Source organism: Leucopleurus acutus (assembly GCF_964270905.1).
Source record: "Leucopleurus acutus genome assembly, chromosome: 19".
NCBI classification, from domain to species: domain Eukaryota; kingdom Metazoa; phylum Chordata; class Mammalia; order Artiodactyla; family Delphinidae; genus Leucopleurus; species Leucopleurus acutus.
In genome coordinates, this window is record NC_139161.1 from 23,486,069 (window position 1) to 23,504,845 (window position 18,777).

The 18,777-nt window shown below is 40.5% G+C and overlaps 1 protein-coding gene across 1 annotated transcript in view; it reads right to left on the reverse strand.

Annotated features, from left to right (window-relative positions):
* The window catches only part of ZNF652 (zinc finger protein 652), a 250,610-nt gene that overhangs the window by 20,043 nt on the left and 211,790 nt on the right, over nt 1-18,777 (reverse strand). Inside the window, exons 3-4 of the mRNA XM_082860865.1 lie at nt 13,480-13,576; nt 1,786-2,945 (exon numbers count right to left, since the gene is read on the reverse strand). Of these exons, the coding sequence (XP_082716991.1) occupies nt 1,786-2,688 (903 nt within the window). The 5' untranslated portion in view covers nt 2,689-2,945; nt 13,480-13,576. The remainder of the gene's footprint in view (nt 1-1,785; nt 2,946-13,479; nt 13,577-18,777) is intronic.

An 18,777-nucleotide genomic window follows, 5' to 3' on the forward strand; every position in this document is an offset into this window, starting at 1 on the left:
TCCTCCCCTTTCCCGGCGAGCCCAGCTCCGGATCGCTCACATAGGCATCTGCAGGAGACACAGGCGGTCCTGCCTAGTTCCCTGGTCTAGGCTATCATAACATGTATCAAAATAAAATGGTTAAAAGCAATATTAGGAAGTTCTAGGTAACTCTGGGATGCTGAAGGGAGCAAGTTGTTATTCACTGTAAATAAAGATCTCTGAACACATTATCCCTTCAGGAAACAAGGACTCTGAGGAGAGTCACAAAGATAAGCCTCCGGTTGGATACTGTTCGAGAGAAGGACAGACAACTCCTATAAGCTATTTTGTCGGGCACAGTTTTAATGTTTACTTGTTACCAGGTCATCAGGATTAGAAATGCAAAAAGAGTTCCTTTAGCAGAATCCACAAAACCTAAATACAAGTTTAAATGAAATTATGGGGAGGAATAGTGAAGAAAGTCACACAAAAAAAGGATTTATTAAATGTTTTCTGTACTTAATGAAGCAAATTTGAGTAAAAAAAAAAAAACAACTATATAAGATCAAGATATACCTTTTTCAGCCACGAATCATTACAGAACTAAGTTTGACCCCTAGGGTGCAGCACAGCATTGCACTCCTTTTGGCCTGAACAACAGTTGCAACAGCAACCAATTCAGAACCAGGCCCTGGGCACCAGTAGTTATTGGAGGGTGGGCACCATGATTCAGTCTTCTTTTATTTACCAAGCGTGTCAGAGATCAAGTCACAACTGACGAATCAAAAAGCAGTGAATTTTTAGCAAATATAATTTATATTTTAAAAAAAACCTCTTTAAAGTAAAGCAATGATCTTGGTTGTCGATTAAAAGCAAGAAAGAAACGTGAAAAATAAGGAGCACTCCAAATCAGGAGTATTCCAAGAAACACACTGAAATAAAACAATTTCATCTTCTAAAAGAAGTTTAGCTTAAATATGGTACAAGAAATTTCTATCTTACATATCTTTTGGAGACATTAATAGACTTACCTTTTATGAATATTCATTAATATGCATTCACATGTGCAAACCAACATAGCTCAACATAATATAATTCACTCAACATGATATAATTAGCACACTTCTTAACCTATCACAATATAGTCCTTTCAAGGACTAGCCTGGTTTGGATACCATGTTTTGTTACCTTAACAATACTGCACAGTAGCATTATATAACCCTACTGCCAGGTGGGCAACATTTTCAACCAGCTCAGCCTCATTTAAAGTCTGCATATTCCCATGGGCTCAGCCTCTTGACAAATTTAGTGTTGTCATCTCTCCACTGGCAAAAGCAAACTCACTCCTGGAGATCTTCCATTTCCACCAGTCTGATTCATTATGGTTTTTGTCCCCATCAGCTGCACTAGCATCTGGCATCCTTTCAAACCTTAGAAAAGGACCTCTCTCTACTCCTGACCTTTACTTGATATCTCCCACCTTGACACAGAAGATGCCAGAATGAATTATATTACATGTCTTACAAGAGTAAATCTCAGTGCAAAGTCGGTGTTGACTTTACCTCCTTGTCAATCACCTATAACAGATCCCCCTTCCAATGTACCTGGGTTCCCACTAGTCCAGCGTCAGTTAAATTTAATGCTTTTGAAAGAAAATGTTAAGGCTGCTTTTGAAAAGACCAAAGCAGGGGCTTTTAAAAAGATAAATTGGTGAAAACTGTCCCTTCGGCCTCTATGGTATTTATTCTCTTGGGCAGATACCAGGTGAGTGTGAACAGCCAGGTTCTATCCTGGAAAGTTTGCCCTCTTGGTGATGAAACCTACCTGAATATTTTTTTCACAGTCTGTTTGCTGGTGAAGGGACAGCTCACTTTCCAGGACAAACTTCTTGCCACACTTATCACAAATCTGCATGCGCCTATGAGTAACGTTCATGTGCTTCTCCAGGTACCAGCGAGTATTAAACACCCTGGGGCACTTCTCACAGGTCAGAGTCTCTTTCTCTTCACACTTAGCTTTCTGGACTGGCGCTTTGGGCTCCTTTGCGGCCCGCTTCTTACGCTTAGGTGGCTCTACACTCTTCCTACGACCTCTTGTAGCTCTGGGAGTAGGGGAAGTGGCAGCTGCGGCAACAGAGGCAGCTCTCCTCGTTCTCCTTTGTGTAACGCTGACTTTCTCCACTATCTTCTCCTTTTTCTTCTGCCTTTCGTTTTCTCCATAGTCATTACTGTCATCCGTGGCCTCTTCCTCACTCTCTTCCTCTTCCTCCTCACTGCTTGTCTTAAGAACAGGAGTCTCTTTGGACTGAGAAGAGACACCCTTTTCCCCTTTAGATACATTTAATGTTTGATTATTAAGGTTTACCTCCACTATGATCTGCTCCCTTTTGTAGGAGACTTCCTCCTCCTCCTCCTCTTCTGTGTCATCAGAATTCTCCCGGTCTTCTTTCACGGCATGCACGTCAGACACTGCTCTTGTCTCCCTGAAATACGGCTGCTCCTCTGTTTCATGGAGATGTGGTTTGCTCATCTTGGTGTCCACTAACACAGAATAAGGACTTCCTGATTCCCTTTTGTACACTTTGGTGGACAGGTCAAGCTCCTGGTTGGCACCATGATAAAAGGTAGGTGGCACTTGACCACGACGGCTGTCTTCTTGTGCCATCCCTGCTACATGCACAGCACAGTTTTCAACCAGCTCCTGACAAGAACTGACTGTGTGGCTCATTGGTAAGTGGCCTAATTTATGAAGCAGTTCAGACTATAGAGAAACAGCTTTAAAACAGGGTAATTATTAAGACTCAAATCCTTTTCCATCCACAAAGGATCACTCAGATGAAAAAAAAGGTATTCCTGGAACCTGTGTGCAATTCTTCCAGTGTTGCAGCACCAAAGCATAAGTCAAAAGGTTTGGTATTATGGCAAGAGCAGAGCACTAGTGATTTTTCTTTTGAAGAAAGCTGCAAATGACTTGGAGCATCTTATCTGCAAAGAAAAGCAAAGACAAAAAAGATCAGGTATCTCTTATTTCCTTCTTATAGCATGCACTGACATCATACAACAAACGTATCTTAAAATGATTAAACTCTTCATATATACAATTCTTTATCCTGCTTAAATGGTTCATTGTGGGCCATCATTTTACTGGGTTACATGAATTCAACAAACATTCTGTTAGGATGTAAATTCTAAGACAGCAGGAGTTTACCTGTCCAGTTCACTGAGGTATTCTTAGAGCTTAGCACAGTGACTACCAGCACTTAGTAGGTGTTCAGTGTATATCTGATGACTAAGTGAATATCTGTTTTTGCATGGCATTCATTATCCTGGACGTACTGACATGGCAGAATATATGGTCTGTGTCCCCAAGAAGTTTACAGTCCAGTTACACAATATGTGTTGTCCATGAAACATGTAAGGACCTTATGCTGGCTGGTTTTCTTTTCAATATGAGTCACCACCATCCACCACAGTGAGAGCTCATGGAACAAAGGTAGTAGCAGGCTAGGCACTGTGGGCCACGAAAATAAAGCAGCGAATTGACAACTACAGAAGAGAGAGAAACGTCACTGGCCTTAAATAATTTATAATCTAGGTATAGATATCATTGTTTTCAGGTTTCTTAGCGTAATTTCAGAGTGGCTAAGTATTTTTAAATTTGTTCTATGCATAGCTCTCTAGATCCACTCAATGACCAGGTGATTTTTGATGTGTCAGCTGCACAGAAGTCTAACTTCTAAGAAACAGTAACCATAAGGTCGACATGGCTCCAAGAAAAATAAAACCATCCATTAAAAAAAACGATGAGAAAGGCACACAATTTGCTTTGTGACATACCTCACATTGCTGCCTAGCCAACCACCTAACCTCTGAGTCATATGAATATCACTGTAAGCACATACCCTATTAATTGACAAAAGGAAGGAAACTGGTATTTACTGAATACCTGCTATGTGCACAGAATTGTAAAGGTGCTCATTATTTATTATTTTTAGTTAATATTCACTACAAAACTTTGGGGTTGATTTTTTTTTTGCAGGAAGCGGGCCTCTCACTGCTGTGGCCTCTCCCGTTGCGGAGCACAGGCTCCGGACGTGCAGGCTCAGCGGCCACGGCTCACGGGCCCAGCCGCTCCGCGGCATGTGGGATCTTCCCGGACCGGGGCACGAACCCGTGTCCCCTGCATCGGCAGGCGAAGTCTCAACCCCAGGGAAGCCCTGGGGTTGATTTTTAAACTTACTTTAAATTTTTTATCAAAGTAATCACTCAAAAAAATCATACATAGTTTTACAAGTCAAATATACTGCAAGGTTTATAAAAAAGCAGCCATCCTCTGCCTGCTCCATCCCATCTGAGTCCCATACCTGAGACAAAAGTGTTCCTTTTAGCTGTTCCTCTTCCCCTTCCCCTTGTATTCTTCTCCTTTTTCAAAAATTTATTATTTTTTTAAAATTTTTAATTTATTTTTTATACAGCAGGTTGTTATTAGTCATCCATTTTATACACATCAGTGTATACATGTCAATCCCAATCTCCCAGTTCATCACACCACCACCCTCACCCCCCGCCGTTTTCCCCCCTTGGTGTCCATACGTTTGTTCTCTGCATCTGTGTCTCAATTTCTGCCCTGCAAACCGGTTCATCTGTACCATTTTTCTAGGTTCCACATATATGCATTAATATACAATATTTGTTTTTATCTTTCTGACTTACTTCACTCTGTATGACAGTCTCTAGACCCATCCACGTCTCTACAAATGACCCAATTTCGTTCCTTTTTATGGTTGAGTAATATTCCATTGTACATATGTACCACATCTTCTTTATCCATTCGTCTGTCGATGGGCATTTAGGTTGCTTCCATGTCCTGGTTATTGTAAATAGAGCTGCAATGAACATTGTGATACATGACTCTTTTTGAATTATGGTTTTCTCAGGGTATATGCCCAGTAGTGGGATTGCTGGGTTGCATGGTAATTCTATTTTTAGTTTTTTAAGGAACCTCCGTACTGTTCTCCATAGTGGCTGTATCAATTTATATTCCCACCAACAGTGCAAGAGGGCTCCCTTTTCTCCACACCCTCTCCAGCATTTATTGTTTGTAGATTTTTTGATGATGCCCATTCTAACTGGTGCGAGGTGATACCTCGTTGTAGTTTTGATTTGCATTTCTCTAATAATTAGTGATGTTGAGCAGCTTTTCATGTGCCTCTTGGCCATCTGTATGTCTTCTTGGGAGAAATGTCTATTTAGGTCTTCAGCCCATTTTTGGATTGGGTTGTTTGTTTTTTTAATATTGAGCTGCATGAGCTGTTTATATATTTTGGAGATTAATCCTTTGTCCGTTGACTCGTTTGCAAATATTTTCTCCCATTCTGAGGGTTGTCTTTTCGTCTTCTTTATGGTTTCCTTTGCTGTGCAAAAGCTTTTAAGTTTCATTATGTCCTATTTGTTTATTTTTGTTTTTATTTCCATTACTCTAGGAGGTGGATCAAAAAAGATCTTGCTGTGATTTATGTCAAAGAGTGTTCTTCCTATGATTTCCTCTAAGAGTTTTATCGTGTCTGGTCTTACATTTAGGTCTCTAATCCATTTTGAGTTTATTTTTGTGTATGGTGTTAGGGAGTGTTCTAATTTCATTCTTTTACATGTAGCTGTCCAGGTTTCCCAGCACCACTTACTGAAGAGACTGTCTTTTCTCCATTGTATATCCTTGCCTACTTTGTCATAGATTAGTTGACCGTAGATGCATGGGTTTATCTCTGGGCTTTCTATCTTGTTCCATTGATTTATGTTTCTGCTTTTGTGCCAGGACCATACTGTCTTGATTACTGTAGCTTTGTAGTATAGTCTGAAGTCAGGGAGTCTGACTCCTCCAGCTCCATCTTTTTCCCTCAAGACTGCTTTGGCTATTCGGGGTCTTTTGTGTCTCCATACAAATTTTAAGATTTTTTTGTTCTAGTTCTGTAAAAAATGCCATTGGTAATTTGATAGGGATTGCATTGAATCTGCAGATTGCTTTGGGTAGTACAGTCATTTTCACAATATTGATGCTTCCAATCCAAGAACATGGTATATCTCTCCATCTGTTGGTATCATTTTTAATTTCTTCCATCAGTGTCTTATAGTTTTCTGCATACAGGTCTTTTGTCTCCCTAGGTAGGTTTATTCTTTTCTTTTTTTTCTAAATTTATTTGTTATTTATTTTTATTTTTGGCTGTTTTGGGTCTTTGTTGCTGTGTGTGGGCTTCTCACTGCAGTGGCTTCTCTTGTTGCGGAGCACAGGCTCTAGGTGCGTGGGTTTCAGTAGTTGTGACACGCGGGCTCAGCAGTTGTGGCCTATGAGCTCTAGAGCACAAGCTCAGTAGTTGTGGCACACAGACTTAGTTGCTCCGTGGCATGTGGGATCTTCCTGGGCCAGGGCTCGAACCCGTGCCCCTGCATAGGCAGGCGGATTCTTAACCACTACGCCACCAGGGAAGCCTCGGTAGGTTTATTCTTAGGTATTTTATTCTTTTTGTTGCAATGGTAAATGGGAGTGTTTCCTTAATTTCTCTTTCAGATTTTTCATCATTAGTGTACAGGAATGCAAGAGACTTCTGTGTATTAATTTTGTATCCTGCAACTTTACCAAATTCATTGATTAGCTCTAGTAGTTTTCTGGTGGCATCTTTAGGATTCTTTACGTGTAGTATCACGTCATCTGCAAACAGTGACAGTTTTACTTCTTCTTTTCCAATTTGGCTTCCTTTTATTTCTTTTTCTTCTCTGATTGCTGTGGCTAGGACTTCCAAAACTATGTTGAATAATACTGGTGAGAGTGGACATCCTTGTCTTGCTCTTGATCTTAGAGGAAATGCTTTCAGCTTTTCACCATTGAGAATGATGTTTGCTGTGGGTTTGTCGTATATGGCCTTTATTATGTTCAGGTAGGTTCCCTCTATGCCCACTTTCTGGAGAGTTTTTATCATAAATGGGTGTTGAATTTTGTCAAAAGGTTTTTCTGCATCTACTGAGATGATCATACGGTTTTTATTCTTCAATTTGTTAATATGGTGTATCACATTGATTGATTCGCATATATTGAAGAGTCCTTGCATCCCTGGGATAAATCCCACTTGATCATGGTGTATTATCCTTTTAATGTGTTGTTGGATTCTGTTTGCTAGTATTTTGTTGAGGATTTTTGCATCTATATTCATCAGTGGTATTGGTCTGTAATTTTCTTTTTTTGTAGTATCTTTGTCTGGCTTTGGTATCAGGGTGATGGTGGTCTCATAGAATGAGTTTGGGAGTGTCCATTCCTCTGCAATTTTTTGAAAGAGTTTGAGAAGGATGGGTGTTAGCTCTCCTCTAAATGTTTGATAGAATTCACCTGTGAAGCCATCTGGTCCTGGACTTTTGTTTGTTGGAAGATTTTTAATCACAGTTTCAATTTCATTGCTTGTGATTGGTCTGTTTCATATTATCTATTTCTTCCTGGTTCAGTCTTGGAAGGTTATACCTTTCTAAGAATTTGTCCATTTCTTCCAGGTGGTCCATTTTATTGGCATAGAGTTGCTTGTAGCAGTCTCTTAGGATGCTTTGTATTTCTGCGGTGTCTGTTGTAACTTCTCCTTTTTCATTTCTAATTTTATTGATTTGAGTCATCTCCCTCTTTTTCTTGATGAGTCTGGCTAATGGTGTATCAATTTTGTTTATCTTCTCAAAGAACCAGCTTTTAGTTTTATTGATCTTTGCTATTGTTTTCTTTGTTTCTATTTCATTTATTTCTGCTCTGACCTTTATGATTTCTTTCTTTCTGCTAACTTTGGGCTTTGTTCTTCTTTCTCTACTTCCTTTAGGTGTAAGGTTAGATTGTTTATTTGAGATTTTACTTGTTTCTTGAGGTAGGCTTGTATTGCTATAAACTTCCCTCTTAGAACGGCTTTTGCTGCATCCCATAGATTTTGGATCGTCGTGTTTTCATTGTCATTTGTTTCTAGGTATGTTTTATTTCCTCTTTGATTTCTTCAGTGATCTCTTGGTTATTTAGTAACATATTGTTTAGCCTCCATGTGTTTGTGTGTGTTACGTTTGTTTCCTCTGTAATTCATCTTTTTTTAAAATTAATTAATTTTTTTGGCTGCCTTGGGTCTTTGTTGCTGCGCGCGGGCTTTCTCTAGTTGTGGCAAGTGGGGGCTACTCTTCGTTGCAGTTCGTGGGCTTCTCGTTGGGTGGCTTCTCTGTTGCAGAGCATGGGCTTTAGGTGCATGGCCTTCAGTAGTTGTGGCATTTGGGCTCAGCAGTTTTGGCTTGCGGGCTCTAGAGCACAGGCTCCATCATTGTGGCACACGGGCTTAGTTGCTCCGTGGCATGTGGGATCTTCCCGGACCAGGGCTCGAACCCGTGTCCCCTGCACTGGCAGGTGGATTCCTAACCACTGTGCCACCAGGGAAGTCCTGTAATTCATTCCTAATCTCATAGCATTGTGGTCAGAAAAGATGCTTGATATGATTTCAATTTTCTTAAATTTACTGTGGCTTGATTTGTGACCCAACATGTGATCTATCCTGGAGAATGTTCCATGCGCACTTGAGAAGAAAGTGTAATCTGCTGTTTTTGGATGGAATGTCCTATAAATATCAATTAAATCTATCTGGTCAATTGTGTCATTTAAAGCTTCTGTGTCCTTATTTATTTTCATTTTGGATGATCTGTCCATTGGTGTAAGTGAGGTGTTAAAGTCCCCCACTATTATTGTGTTACTGTCGACTTCCTCTTTTATAGCTGTTAGCAGTTGCCTTATGTATTGATGTGCTCCTATGTTGGGTGCATATATATTTATAATTGTTACATCTTCTTCTTGGATTGATCCCTTGACCATTATGTAGTGTCCTTCCTTGTCTCTTGTAACATCCTTTATTTTAAAGTCTATTTTATCTGATGTGAGTATTGCTACTCCAGCTTTCGTTTGATTTCCATTTGCATGGAATATCTTTTTTCATCCCCTCACTTTCAGTCTGTATGTGTCCCTAGGTCTGAAGTGGGTCTCCTGTAGATAACATATAGATGGGTCTTGTTTTTGTATCCATTCAGCAAGCCTGTGTTTTTTGGTTGGAGCATTTAATCCATTCACGTTTAAGGTAATTATCAGTATGTATGTTCCTATGACCATTTTCTTAATTGTTTTGCGTTTGTTTTTGTAGGTCCTTTTCTTCTCTTGTGTTTCCCACTTAGAGAAGTTCCTTTAGCATATGTTGTAGAGCTGGTTTGGTGGTGCTGAATTCTCTTAACTTTTGCGTGTCTGTAAAGCTTTTGATTTCTCCATTGAATCTGAATGAGATCCTTGCTGGGTAGAGTAATCTTGGTTGTAGGTTCTTCCCTTTCATCACTTTAAATATGCCATGCCACTTCCTTCTGGCTTGTAGAGTTTCTGCTGAGAAATCAGCTGCTAACCTTATGGGAGTTCCCTTGTATGTTATTTGTCATTTTTCCCTTGCTGCTTTCAATAATTTTTCTTTGTTTTTAATTTTTGCCAGTTTGATTACTATGTGTCTCGGCATGTTTCTCCCAGGGTTTATCCTGTATGGGACTCTCTGCGCTTCCTGGACTTAGGTGGCTATTTCCTTTCCCATGTTAGGGAAGTTTTCGACTATAATCTCTTCAAATATTTTCTCGGGTCCTTTCTCTCTCTCTTCTCCTTCTGGGACCCCTTTAATGCGAACGTTGTTGCTTTTAATGTTGTCCCAGAGGTCTCTTAGGCTGTCTTCATTTCTTTTTATTCTTTTTTGTTTATTCTGTTCCGCAGCAGTGAATTCCACCATTCTGTCTTCCAGGTCACTTATCTGTTCTTCTGCCTCAGTTACTCCGCTATTGATTCCTTCTAGTGTATTTTTCATTTCGGTTATTGTATTGTTCATCTCTGTTTGTTTGTTCTTTAATTCTTCTAGATCTTTGTTAAACGTTTCTTGCATCTTCTCGTTCTTTGCCTCCATTCTTTTTCTGAGGTCCTGGAACATCTTCACTATCATTATTCTGAATTCTTTTTCTGGAAGGTTGCCTATCTCCACTTCATTTAGTTGTTTTTCTGGGGTTTTACCTTGTTCCTTCATCTGGTACATAGCCCTTTGCCTTTTCATCTTGTCTATCATTCTGTGAATGTGGTTTTTGTTCCTCAGGATGCAGGATTGTAGTTCTTTTTGCTTCTGCTGTCTGCACTCTCCTCGATGAGGCTATCTAAGAGGCTTGTGCAAGTTTCCTGATGGGAGGGGCTGGTGGTGGGTAGAGCTGGCTGTTGCTCTGGTGGGCAGAGCTCAGTAAAACTTTAATTCGCTTGACTGCTGATGGGTGGGGCTGGGTTCCCTCCCTGTTGGTTGTTTGGCCTGAGGAAACCCAACACTGGAGCCTACCTGGGCTCTTTGGTGGGGCTAATGGTGGACTCGGGGAGGGCTCACGCCAAGGAGTACTTCCCAGAAGTTCTGCTGCCAGTGTCCTTGTCCCCACGGTGAGCCACAGCTACCCCCCGCCTCTGCAGGAGACCCTCCAACACTAGCAGGTAGGTCTGGTTCAGTCCCCCCTGCGGTTACTGCTCCTTCCCCTGGGTCCCAATGTGCACACTACTTTGTGTGTGCCCTCCAAGAGTGGAGTCTCTGTTTCCCCCAGTCCTGTTGAAGTCCTGCAATCAAATCCCACTAGCCTTCAAAGTCTGATTCTCTAGGAATTCCTCCTCCCATTGCTGGACCCCCTGGTTGGGAACTCTGACATGGGGCTCAGAACCTTCACTCCAGTGGGTGGACGTCTGTGGTATAAGTGTTCTCCAGTCTGTGAGTTGCCCACCCAGCAATTATGGGATTTGATTTAACTGTGATTGCACCCCTCCTACCGTCTCATTGTGGCTTCTCCTTTGTCTTTGGATGTGGGGTATCTTTTTTGGTGAGTTCCAGTGTCTTCCTGTCAATGTTTGTCCAGCAGCTAGTTGTGATTCCAGTGTTCTCACAAGAGGGAGTGAGAGCACGTCCTTCTATTCCACCATCTCGGCTCCTAAACCCCTTCCCCTTGTATGTACTTTCATATTTCTAAGCAATTTGATTATATTTCCTTTTTTTTTGGCCATGCCGCATGGCATGTGGGATCTTAGTTCTCCAACCAGGGACTGAACCTGGGCCCTCAGCAGTGAAAGCACCACGTCTTAACCACTGGACCACCGTGGAGGTCCCTGTGATTGTATTTCTATTTCTTGACTTTTTTTTTTCAAGTTTAGATAGTACCACTTGTCTCCCACTATAGTTTTCTTACCTTATTGCTCCCAACTCTTCCTTCATCCTCCCCATATAGTGGTATCACTTTTTTGTTAAGTGATTTATTGCTTACACTATTATGACTATAATACGTAATTCACAACTATTTCTATCATTCCTCTGCTATTGTCTCTCTTCCATTTTCTCTCCTTATGGATTTATTCCTTTAAAAAAATTATTTAGGGAATTCCTTGGCAGTCCGATGGTTAGGACTCTGTGCTTTCACTGCCGAGGGCCTAGCTTCAATCTCTGGTTGGGGAACTAAGATCACACAAGCCGCGTGGTGTGGCCAAATCAATCAATTAATTAATTATAAAAAATTATTTTACTTTCATTTTAGTAGAATTTCAGAAAGAAACGGTGATAAGTGCCACCATGTTTTACTTGACATCTGAATAGATATATTTATACTTTTTTGTATTTATAAAAGAGGAAATTATGCCTCTGAGAGGTCAAATTATTTGTCTAAGATCACCTAACTATTAAATGACAGAAGCAATGTTTGACTTCAGGCCTGCCTGACTCCAAAGCTCATGGTCTATTTCTACTATGACAAATGACATTCCAAAATAATTAAAACTCAATTATTCCTGTAACCACATACCTTTCTGCATCAGTTTTGTACCTTGCATTTTAAGTAGGAAAATCATAGTAACTTTATTTTGTATTGCCCGAACTTCTGACCCGTGGAAATAATGTAAACTACTACAAGTACCAGTAAATAAACTTAACCACATTAATTATCTCAAATTAAGCAAGGGAGGGCAGACAGTAAAATTCAATTAACCAGAAAAAGAGAGGAATAAAACAAAATCATGAAGACAAAGAAAAATAAATGAAAGGATATCCTCTGTGGTAGTGGTCGATTTGTTTTTCTGAAATACCCCTGACCCTCGGCCTTCTGGGCACGTGACAGACCTGCACTTTCTGACCCTGCCCCCTCCCCTGTAGTTGGGTGGGGCTGTGTGACTATTTCCAGCCAGTACAGCTGAGTAGAAGTGATACATGGAAGAGCAATATGAGACCCTCCAGACCTCTCTTCCCTCTGAGACAGGGACCAGCGATCCTTAAGGTGATGACTGCTATGACTGCTATCAACCTGGGACACCAAGTAACAAAATGACCCACAGGATATGCATAAGGCTGTGGACCTTTAAATTTTTTGGTTTTTTATTTAATTTGAAGGAGAGCATGTTTTCAAAGCCACTGAGTTTTTTTTTTTTTTTTTAAATACATCTTTACTGGAGTATCATTGCTTCACAATGCTGTTAGGTGTTAGTTTCTGTTGTACAACAAAGTGAATCAGCCATATGCATACATATATCCCCGTATCTCCTCCCTCTTGAGCCTCCCTCCCACCCTCCTTATCCCACCCCTCTACGTGGTCGAAAAGCACTGAGCTGATCTCCCTGTGCTATGCTGCTGCTTCCCACTACAAAGCCACTGAGATCTTGTGTTGTTTACTACTGCAGCATAACCTGGCCTCTCCGAGCTGATACAGGTGGAATCCAGAAGTGTGGTGCTGCCTCACCAAAAAACCTAAAGTATATGGTGAAGGCTTAGGAGCTGGGTAGAAGGAGGCAAGGAAAAAGTTATCAGAGGCTAAAAGGAGAGCAGCTCATATTGCACAGTGGTGACGACAGTTAATATGCCATAAAAACTTATAGCTCTAGTGGGAAAATGGACTCTTAAAAGAGTGTGTTGGTTACTCTTGGCTGTATTTGACAAAGTATTATTTGAAAAGGATGAATTCGGAAAAGAATCAGTCAGTTTCCAATCATAAAAAAAGGAGTCCAGAAGGTCAGTGATTTGTAGGGTTAGAAGCAGCAGGTGCTTAACGCACAACTGAGAAGGTCTCTGAGCTACAAATGCTGATCAGAATTCAGTCTTGAGGCAAGGATCAAGTGAAAGTTTTGGCCTTCACAACCACTGATAAAACCTCCCAACTGATTAAGGTAGTGCTGAATAAAATAGCTTTTCTAAAAAGAGACTAAAGAGAGGTTCTCTCACCAAAGCAGTCTCTTAGTCTGTTTTGCTACAAAGCACGTTTCTTTGATGTGAATTAGTTCAAATGCTATTAGTAAATAGGGAAATGATGTCAATATAACACAGAAGTCATGTTGGTTTATACGAAATTTTCCTGTTGGAAGTGATCAGGAGAAAGCTTTCCCAAATTAAAAAGAAAGCTTTAGCAATATATGAAAACACTAAGAAAAATGCTAAGCATCCCACTTCTGTACCTTCCTTTAATGCAAGTTGTGGCTGGTTCAGCTGCTTCATGAACCACTGCACTTTCCACTTTATATCTGGTGAAGTTGAGGGTATATGTTTTTCCTCCTGTGTTTAAAAAAGAAAGAAAGTTTTTGATTGCTGAAGCATACACCATACCATAGATCAAATTTTTACTGTAATGAAATTAGTCCTATTATACGTAAATGTCTTCAACACCCCAAAATCTCAGAGGAGGAAACAAGCACCCAGGGGACTGAGTCTGTAAAGCTCCCACCAACTGATGCTGAGTGCATATGCCGCTGGAGATTTAATATGCTACTGTTTTTATTTTAATTAATTTTGCTTTTATTAGTGCACTGGTTACAGTGTTCCACAGCTTTTGAGTGGTCTGCCCAATCCTGTTTTTCCCATAAGCCCTGTTTATTTTAGTGTGCAATTTTGCAGAATTCAGGAAAGCATATACGGCATTATGGCAGAAATACCTGTATTCAAAATTAAGTCAAGGAAGAAGTATGAGACCAACAAGGCAGAGTTATGCAGCAAATCTATGAAGTATGGCTAGAAAAGACTGGTGGACGTGGCTAGGGCACATGGAGCTGACTGGAAACAAATAAGTAAAAATCCAACTAAGTTTTTGAGAGTTATACTGCCAAAACGACCACCAGCCTGGGCTTGAGAGCCTATGACTATTCCAACCTTCTTAAAATGATCTTTGGGTTCCCAGGCATCTATGGCAGGAAGTGGACTAAGAAAGCTGTTCTTCCCCTTAAAGGGGTATATTCCTCATTGTCCATTTGGGATACAGCCAAGGAACATAATAGGAAAAAAAGGAGGAGGAGGTCCAATAAGATGGAGCTAGGGGATCAAAGAAAGAACAGACAAGTGAGCTAAGGAGCCAAGTCTGGGTCTCTTCAAGAACATTCCCCATCCCTGGAGGGGTCCTCTCAATGACTGCTCAGAGGAACTGCAGAATTTGCTGCAGTCCACTGACTGCTATATGTCTCCTGTTCTTCCCCCCTTCAAATGGGAGCGTTTATTTTTATCATCCTGTCGCTAGTCACCACTGTATATTGTATGTGACAGCAGCCAATCATCTGCCAATTTCTTTCACAAATCTATGGATCAGAAAGAGCAACATCTGGGCCTGATGTAGAGACTACTATGTGCATCATCTCCTCACATCCTTGCATCACTCAGAGATCCTGGACTTCAAGCTTGATGCCATGATTTGATAGGACCTTGGGGTTCCCTACTTGGGGAGGAAGTGAGTGTATTTTGCCTGTGAGAGAGGGTAGATCGACTATCTGGTGACCAAAAGAACAGTGCTGTTTATTATATATTTTCAGCTGTCTCCCTGGTACCCGCAGTGTTGTGCTTCCTGGCCCTGCCTAGTTACATGGGACTACATGACTAGATCTGGCCATCATGTTGCGAAATAAGCAATGTGAATCACTTCTGAGCTAGTGAGAGACCCTCCAGGCTTCGTTTCCCTCTTAGCATGGTGACCAATAGTGTACAAGAAGGTGGTGGTTCCATCAGCCTGGACCACTGAGGGACACGGGCAGAGCTCCCCTGCTCATCTATCATGGCCACGTAGTGAGAAACAAATCCTTCACTGTTTAAGCCACCTAGATTGGGAGGTGGTTTGCTGCTGCAGCATAACCTAGCTAATGCAGTTCTTTATGAATATGTACACGTATTACATATATCGATGGTCTCAGTCTTAAGCTGGACAGCAGAGACAGAATTGCTAGGTGAAAAGTTTAAAAATCAGACAGATGAAGGGATCAATTCACATGGGAATTCTCTACTTAATAAGTTAGAAAATAAGACTTTTCCTTATTTAAAAAATTACAATTAAAGTGCTGTATTCTATTTTTTGGGGGGGGAGGGGCGTGCCGCCCTGCGTGGCTTGTGGGATCTTAGTTCCCCGACCAGGGACTGAACCCGGGTCCCGGCAGTGAGAGCGCTGAGTCCTAACCACTGGACCACTTGGAAATCTGCCCTTTTTTGCTTTATATGATTTTAAATGATGTACACATATATAGGATTACCATATGAACCTGCAGTGGAAGAGCTGAGTCTTAAGCACTGGACCACCAGGGAAGTCCCCCCATATGAACTTGAAAGTGACATCTCACCACTATTAAAATCAGGAAGGCTCATGGAAACACCAATAAATCACACTGTCACAATAGAAGACACAATCTAACTGTTCACTTTGAGACACATATGGGCATTCTGCCCACATTTTACTTTCTTCATTTGGTTTTGGCACCTTTTCCCTTGTCTGAGTTTTGGTGATAATCTTTCTTTAGTCTCTTTCCAGAAAACTTAAAATATCTCCTAAGGGCACAACAGAGTAACCTTTACAATACCAAAACCGCATTAGGGAAATTAGAACCTTCCATGTTCCATTATCCAACTCTTCATGCGTATCCTCAGTTCTAACTTACTTATTACAAATCATCTTAGTTTTCTGGAAGACTCTCTAAGTGAATTTATTGAGCTCTAAGAACCTGAAGGTAGACAGAAGAGGCAAATAAGAAATAACCCTCAGTGATATTTAAAGCTGCTTAAATTCATCTCTCTATGGTATTAAAACAACACAAGTTCATCTGTTCTTAAAGATAATTGTCTGAAGTGTCATAAAATAAATTCCAAAATGAAGTGGGTCATTCCTTAGTGTCTTGCTACAATTAGTGTACACAACTTGGGGGAAAACGTGGTGTGTATGTCAGGGGTTCACCAGCTGAGAAGCAGTCAGTCCTAGTACTGTAAAAGCTGGACCAGCTACTGGGAAGAAAATACAGTTTTTTAAAAAAAGTTAGAACATATGACAGCATATATACAGATAGTAAAGTACAGCTTCCAGAATGTGCTTTTTTTCAATGCCATTTTTTCCCCACGTGGACCACAAAATAAGTTTATGCAGTCTTCAAGAGTGTTTATTAGTTTTAAAAGGAAAACAATTTTGTTCCCTGAGAAGTTTTAATAGTTACTTTCAACAAATTTAATTTTTTTCTATTAAAATATGTACCTATGCATCCTCCTTGTATGTTAAAAAGACACTATTTTGGACGAGTCTTTGCAAGTTGAAAAGGCAGCCTGGTAAGGTATATCAGTCTGATACCTCTGCTTATTCCACTCCTTCAGAGCCATGGCCCCTGACCTGTTTCCAGAGCTCAAACCACCCATGTACTGCCAGACCCTGGTCCCGCTGAATGGAGAGGTTTCTAAAGCATACAACTACCTATGAGGATCAGGCCAAAACTAAAACCACCAAGAAATGGAAAGAATCAAGGAGGGAAAGATAAATGCCTATCAGCAAAGTTCTTTCAAAAAGAAGAAAAGATCCACTAGGAAGAACGGACAGGATGACATCTGGGTCTGTGATAGCAATGCAATGGTCTGATACTTTAGTCAAAGCTTTCCTGCCTTTGCTGAAGGCTACTCATTTTTTTCTCATTAGGAAACTATGTCAGTGACACATTTGTCAAGTAACAACTAATCTCAAAGTCTTTGGATGGTCAGGTAATTATTTAACAACTACTATGTGCTTACTATGAGTAAAAAAAAAAACCAAAAACTAGAAATCTGAAAGTTTGGAAGAGACACTGCATGCAGGTGGGAAAATCAGTAAAAGTTTTGTGAAGGATAGTACATTTCAGGAAAACTTCAAGGGCAGGTAGGTTTTAGACTGGCAGAAATGAAGGCAGAAAAAGTCACTTCTAGTAAAGTGAAATTCGAATGGGGTAATAGTGAGGTATATTCTTAAACAAGAGACCGTGTAAGCTGTTTAGTTTTGCTAGAATATAGGGCTTGAGGAAGGGAGAGGTGGCAAGATAGGTGAGTTATTTTTTTTATTTTTAAAATAAATTTATTTATTTATTTATTTTTGGCTGTGTTGGGGATCTTCATTGCTGCGCACGGGCTTTCTCTAGTTGCGGCAAGCAGGGTCTACTCTTTGTTGTGGTGCGCGGACTTCTCATTGTGGTGGTCTCTCCTATCGCGAAGCATAGGCTCTAGGCGCGCGGGCTTCAGTGGATGCAGCACGCGAGCTCAGTAGCTGTGGCTCACGGGCTCTAGAGCGCAGGCTCAGCAGTTGTGGCGCACGGGCTTAGTTGCTCCGTGGCATGTGGGATCTTCCCAGACCAGGGCTCGAACCTGTGTCCCCTGCATTGGCAGGTGGACTCCCAACCACTGAGCCACCAGGGAAGTCCCAATAGGTGAGTTATTGCCATATCGTGGCCAACCTTGAAGGCTGGACTGAAGAGTTTGTAGTTAATATGGATGACAAGATAGAGCATCAAAGGTTTTTAAGGAAGGAACTAATATAATTAGAGTTGTGTTTTAGGGGTCAAATTACATGACGGCAAACAATTGTAGACCTACATGTAAGTATATCTTTGAAACATATGTATGATAAAACAGATATACAATTAAGCAAAATAGAATAAACTTAAAATAAGTAAAGAAATTGAAGTTGAAAAGGAGTAGGAAAATAATACCAGGAATTAGGATAAAAACAAAAGCACAAACGATTTTACACTAAATCCTATATTAGTACTGACTAAAATAAAATTTAAAATATCCAAATTGTAATTCTAAAAAGTTCTCTACAAGAATGCATTCCTTATGAAATAATTAATTTCCCTACCTAGTAATTAAACTGAGTTTAAGACTCATGTCCACACTAAGACCTTAATTTTGTTTTTTTGATAATACAGTAGGTTCTACTTTCAGTAGGCCTAAAATAAATGAACCCTCACCATGTCCTGTCTTTTCCTTAAAAACAATCTGTAAGAGCAGCCACTATGGAAAACAATATGGAGATTCCTCAAATAATTAAAAATAGAACTACCATTCGATCCAGCAATTCCACTCCTGGATATATATCCAAAGAAAACTCCTATGTTCAATGTAGCATTATTTACAATAGCCAAGAAATGTAAGCAACCTAAGTGCCCATCAACAGTTGAATGGAGGAACTTCCCTGGCGGTCCACTGGTTAAGACTCTGCGCTTCCATGGCAGGGGGGCACAGGCCCAATCCCTTCTCAGGGAACTAAGATCCCGCATGCCATGCGGTGCGGCCCAAAAAAAAAAAGATGAATAGATAAAGAAGATACGGTGTGTATGCATACATATATATTTACACACACACACACACACACACACACATACATATACACACACACGAATATTACTCAGCCGTGAAAAAGAATGAGATCTTGCCATTTGCAACAATATGGAGGGATCTAGAGGGTATTATGCTAAGTAAAATAAGTCAGATACTGTATGATT